Raw genomic sequence first — 6,072 nt, 5'->3', positions numbered from 1 at the left:
TCGTCTGACATTTTTTGCTATGCCGAAAAAAAAAAAGCTTCAAATTGCAGTTTCCGTAGGATTTTATACTAAAAAAGTCCTTCTGGAAAGAAAGACCATAACAATGACGGCAACCAGGTTTTCTGAACCCGCGAGATGAGCACCCCCAGCAAACCATTGTTTGAACGAAAACCGCTGGTCAGCAACCTGGTTCTGGTCATTGCTGTGTAAGGTCTTCCTTCTGTAAATGGAAGACTAAAGAGAACATGGCTCAGTTGACACAAAGGCTGATTTCGCGATTGTATGTTTGACATCGTCATAGCTGTACTGTTGGAGGGGACAATAGTGTCTTATCTTAGAGCTATTGTTATTTCTTGCGTTAATGTTAATAGGGAAAACTTTTAAAAAGATGGCGAATAATCTAGAATTTGTCAAGCAATAGTTGCCTATATCATGTTTACAAAGGGGTTGAATGAATGTAGGCTGCAAAAGTCACTTTATCAGTATTTGTCGCAAAACGCTTCGACTGGTCTTACGTAAAAACTTATTTCGTCGGTGGATTTTTTCTTCCGCGCAAGTACACTCGCAAGTAAGTGATTCACTCATGGAATGTTCTAATTGATCGATCGTTCTGATTGATCGAATCTTCTAATTGGTTAATCCTCTTACGCGGGGTTAGATCAACAGTAAATGTAGTAGTTTGGCGCGTCTGCTCACGGCTTAGTTATCCACTGAACACGCACAAATATTCGAGTCTTTTGAAAAGATCGCACTGACACTATTTGGTAAACAGCTTTGACTGTATAACACTTGGATAAATTGTTCTCATATGCGGCGACGTCAATAATTCAAATAAAGCAGGATGCACTCCTCTACGACGAGATATGGAAATTTGATGTCAAAAGAAAAGAGTTTGAAACACGCTTTTCTCTGTGCGAGTTATGATCGCTGGGAGCGTGCAGGGATCATGAACGACCGAGAGAATGCGAGACTTCAGAAACAACATCGTAACATTGAAACGCTAAGAAACAACACAGTAAAGGAGCATGCGGCGGAAAAGAATAGAGTCAAATCTCGTATGGAGAGTTTGCGTAAGACTGCTCTCTGTCGGGCGCAATCGCTAGACAATGTGGCTTCACTTCAGAGAGTTGATGATTTAAATGATGATCTTCGACTGCCCAAGCTTCCAATGCCCATCGGCAAAGAAATGTCTCGGGAAATGGATATGCATTCTACTGGCGCCGGAAGTGACGAGCAGAAATCCACGCAGCTTCCGGTAATCTCCGCGAGTAGCCCTCAATGTAAAAGGATTTTTAAAACTGGAGAGATTAAACCAGGGAATGCAGAATTAACGTTTTTTCTTCCAAAGAGAGCTAAGTCACATAGTGAACTACGGTTTAGTGAACGGAAACGCTTTGAAGATATTAACGTAAACGAAAAAATGAATTCTGTTCAAAATAAGGAGGTTACAGTTAAGACTGATGAGCAAAAACTCTTTGAAGACAATAGTCAGTACACAGATGTCTTAGAATTACGTAATTTGCAAGGCAATAGACGATTTATTGCTCGGACACGAAGCCTCAGTACAGCGGTGAATAACAGTATTGATGAGAGAATTAATTCGTTTCTTGGGAGTGTGGAGAACTGTCGCATATCGAGCTCGGAATCGCAGGAGGAATAATGAAGAGAGGGTAATTCTTTGTTAACAAGGAAAACAACGTCCCGAAATTTCGGAACGTATAGTTTTCTTATCGACGATTGCGATCGCCTCCCCACAATGTGGCCCGGGTTCGATTCCCAGACTCGGCGTCATATGTGGGTTGAGTTTGTTGGTTCACTATTCTGCACCGAGAGGTTTTCTCCAGGTACTCCGGTTTCCCCTCTCCTCAAAAACCAACATTTGACTTGATTTGCGTTCATTGTTAATTTCAGTTTACGGTGTCCCCAATTAGTGCTCCAGCGCTAGAACGACTAGACACTTAAATAAAGTTATTTTCTTGCAAACGATGCTGTCTTCCTGTCAGCCCTATTCGTTTCTTTTCTTCTTTGTAAGGCTCTCCTGGACTGTCTTTCGCGGCGAACACGCGAGTTTTAAGGAAGATGAGTCTGCCGACGGTAGCCTGCGGGGTTGGTTGTCTTCGTTTTTAATATTAATCAATTCAAGTTATGAAAGTCCTTATAAATTTTGAGGGCATTAAAACGAACGGAAAGGCCTTTCTTTGAAAATATCTCCGCACTTGGGATGTTTGCGTTTCTGCAAAACATTTTCTAGGCCTTCAGTTTTCTTTCTTGTAGATCCTGACTTTTCTAGAAAACTTACACTTCGGCCTTTTTAACAAAGACTAAGCTATGTCATTCAAAATAATAATTGAAGAACTAATCTGGCAATCAACTTTATTTTGATTAAGTTATAATAGTCTTAGCTGTAAAAATCAGTTTGGAATACCATCCGGCAATAGTTAATGTCGTTTTTACCGTTCTGTGGTATACTTTTTCGTTTATCTGGTTTGAAATATTCCCCGTATTACGTGATTTTGCAGTCTTCTATTGTTTTCGAAATCTGTTCCCTGTTAAGCTTTTAATGCATGTGTAAACAAAGTTTAACAGAGAATTAACTCTTGACGTAAATTTCTCCACAGCTGAGTTAACCTCAATTACACTTCAGTTTTGAAAGGACCGGTCATTTCTTGTGGATTATACACAATTCTGTATACATTATAACACGGGATACATGAAGTACCGAGGAATTGAAATCCAAGAACAAACGTTTCGAGTGTACTCCCTCTTCATCATCTTCATTTGTACAGTTTTCACCAGCTCAATGCAGAAGTTTATGAATTTCATGTTAACCTTAAACGTGACAAACGTACAGCCTTAACTAAAAAGAACACTGCTTATGAAAAAGTTTCACAAACCCAAGTAACCACGGCTAAACTTGTGGCTACCAGTCCCGAGGATCTTTCACTTAATGAGCACGAAAGGCCTGAACTTTGTTCCCACGGCTCATCACTCCGATGAATACACAGCCAGGGCAGACTGAGATTTTCTTCAGGCGTTTACGCCTTAGGGGTCACTACAGTTCAACACAGGATCCTGTAAACACGGCCAGCTCAGAGAGCACAAACCATTCAGGAGATTTCGACTTTGAATCGTTAAAATCAAAAACAACTAGGTGGACTCCTCCCCCAGGACAATTCTCAGCCTTGCCATTAGTTACTACATCATCAAGAGCCGAAGGGAAATCAGTAAGATCACTTTTAAATTTAAAGAACGTCTAAGGAAGGAAAACGAACATCACACTTCACTTGGACTGCTCTGATGACCCTAAAACGGCGAAACCATGTCGTCATAAAGCCCGCGGATAAATGGTGGAGCGGTGGTAGTGTGGGCTCGTCATCTCCACGTAGCGAAGGCGGAGAGGCAACTCTCCGATACTAATTTCTACGAAAAGCAAGACCGTGATTTCACCACCGACAACAACAATAACACAGTCAGGAGAGTAGTAAAGGAGGCAATATCACAACACGAGCTACCCAAACCTGCTATCAATCTCGTTGTAGACAGCCCCAGCACATCTAAATTCTATCTTTTGCCAAAAATTCACAAACCCGGAAACCGTGGAAGGCCTATTGTCTCCGCCTGCAACTGCCCAACCGAACTAATAGCTACCGTTACTTAGATGCTATTACCACTTCATTAGTAAAAACCTTACTCAGCTACGTAAAAGACACTAAAAACCTGCTCTATGTGGGCGTTTCACTGAGTTAAAAACATGAAATGGCGGAATGACGAAATGGCGAAATGGCAAAATGACCATAAACTTGCTGAAAGTCGCATAAAGCCTTACAAAAACCATACAGAAGGCAAGAAGCCTCATAATAAAACGAGGTAAGACGTTTTTATTCAAAATTTCGCTCATGTTTTTCACTTTCAAGTACAGTTGTTTTCTTTTTCACTGATTCAGTGATTAATTTGCGTCAGTTTGGGGTACCTGTGCTAACATACGTGGATTCATTTTGCCATTTCGCTATTTCGTCATTTCGCCATTTCATGTTTTTAAACGCACGCTCTACGTTACCGAGTCCGTTTGTTTTCCTGGTGAAAATGACCTCGTTTTTACTATGGATGTAAAGTCTTTATACATCACCACCCCCAACAGAGATGGACCTCTAGTTTTTCGCTTCCTAAACAAGAGAACAGTCCTTCAACCACCCACTCATACACTTGTCCGCCTCTCTGCATGAACTAGTTCTCACCTTTAATACTTTCTTTTTCAATGGGAAGAACTATAATGAAATCGGAGAGGTTGTGGTGGGGAGCCGACTTGGGCCCAACCATGCTTGTCTTTTCATGGGTCATATATAGAGGAGCAAATCTTTTGAACAATACACAGGATCCAAAGCCAGACCTGTATAAACGATACATTGACGAAATTGCCGTGGCCTTTTCCGGTAGCAGGGACGCGATCGAAGAATTTGCAACCTTCATAAATGACTTTCACCCAAGCGTTAAATTCACCTGGTCCATCTCTGATGAAGAACTGCCTTTTCTCGACTTCTGACGGTCTTACAACCAGAATACACTACAAACTCACTGACACTCATTCATAGAAAAACGACTACCCACTCCTAACACTAACACACCTCTTGACCCATCTTCCGTTGTTAACTTATCTAATGTCACACTCACGCACGACGAAACGCAACTTCTAGCAAGAGGTCTTACTTTTTGCCCCACTCCACGACAAATCAACTGGTCTGAAGTTAATGCAGACTTTGACGAATTCGCCCGTCGTTTACGCATTACAGAATTTTTTCATGATAACGTATCCAGCGACGAACCTAGCCCCTTCCACCCTAAAAGTGTTTGGACACCCCCGACTAACAGAGACGATGCACTTAACGCTTTTCTTAATGCTGTAAAACGTGACTTGTTGACCTCCAAACCCAACCGCGTATGTGACAATCTCCCTAAGACAGAACGTGACGCATTACGTCAACTTAAACAAAGACACGACATTATCATCAAGTCGGCCGATAAAGGATCGGCGACTGTGATAATGGACAGATCCTGGTACATAAACGAATGCAACCGACAATTGAATAACCCAACCTTCCACGAACAACAAGGAAAGGACAAGACTGCCATGATACAAAAAAGAGTTGCTGAATACGTTAAACGCATGTTCAACAACAAACTTATTGACGTAAAAACAAAACAGTACCTTGTACAAAACGACCCCAGACCTGGACGCTTCTACATACTCCCCAAAATCCACAAAGTAAACAATCCTGGACGACCCATAGTTTCTTCTAACAACCACCCCACAGAACGTATCTCTCAGTTTGTTGACTACTACCTAAAACCATTAGTTCACACTGTTCCGTCTTACGTTAAAGACACTACTAATTTCCTTAACAAACTTGCCAACTTGAACACAATCAACACACTTCCCGACAATGCCATACTTGTCACGCTTGACGTCACTTCTCTTTATACCAACATCCCTCACAGTGAAGGTATTGAGGCTTGCCGCTTTTTCCTTCGCAAACGCAACGATAAGGACATCCCCACGGAAACTCTTTGCGACCTCATACAAATCATCCTCAACATGAACAATTTCACATTTAACAACAAACACTACCTACAAAAACACGGTACTGCTATGGGCACCAAAATGGCTCCTTCATTTGCCAACCTTTTTCTTGCCAAATTCGAACAGGACGCGCTCACTAACGCACTGTATCTACCTCATACATGGCTCAGATTTCTGGACGATATTTTCGTTATTTGGACTGAAGGTTTAGATAAACTGAAAGTATTTGTCGATTATCTCAATAACCTTCATCCCACCATTAAATTCACTTGTTCGCATTCCCTCACAAATATTTCATTCCTTGATGTGATGGTCTCACTCAAGGATGGTCTCATAGAAACCGATCTTTACACTAAACCCACTGACAAACATCAATATTTACTCATCTCCTCATGCCACCCCACCCACACTAAACGTTCCATTCCATATAGCCTTGCACTTCGCCTTCGACGCATATGCTCCGACAATGACACTTACAAACAACGCTGTAAGGAACT

The 6,072-nt window shown here is 41.6% G+C and overlaps 1 protein-coding gene across 1 annotated transcript; it reads left to right on the top strand.

Annotated features, from left to right (window-relative positions):
* The first annotated feature begins 684 nt into the window (after window positions 1-684).
* LOC138057779 (uncharacterized) lies at window positions 685-1,983 on the top strand. Its single transcript, XM_068903709.1, has one exon. The coding sequence runs from the start codon at window positions 842-844 to the stop codon at window positions 1,658-1,660; it is 819 nt and encodes a 272-aa protein (XP_068759810.1). The 5' UTR covers window positions 685-841; the 3' UTR covers window positions 1,661-1,983.
* Window positions 1,984-6,072: the final 4,089 nt, after the last annotated feature.

Source organism: Montipora capricornis, chromosome 7 (assembly GCF_036669925.1).
Source record: "Montipora capricornis isolate CH-2021 chromosome 7, ASM3666992v2, whole genome shotgun sequence".
Lineage (NCBI taxonomy): Eukaryota > Metazoa > Cnidaria > Anthozoa > Scleractinia > Acroporidae > Montipora > Montipora capricornis.
This window is presented reverse-complemented; position numbering and strand designations above follow the sequence as displayed.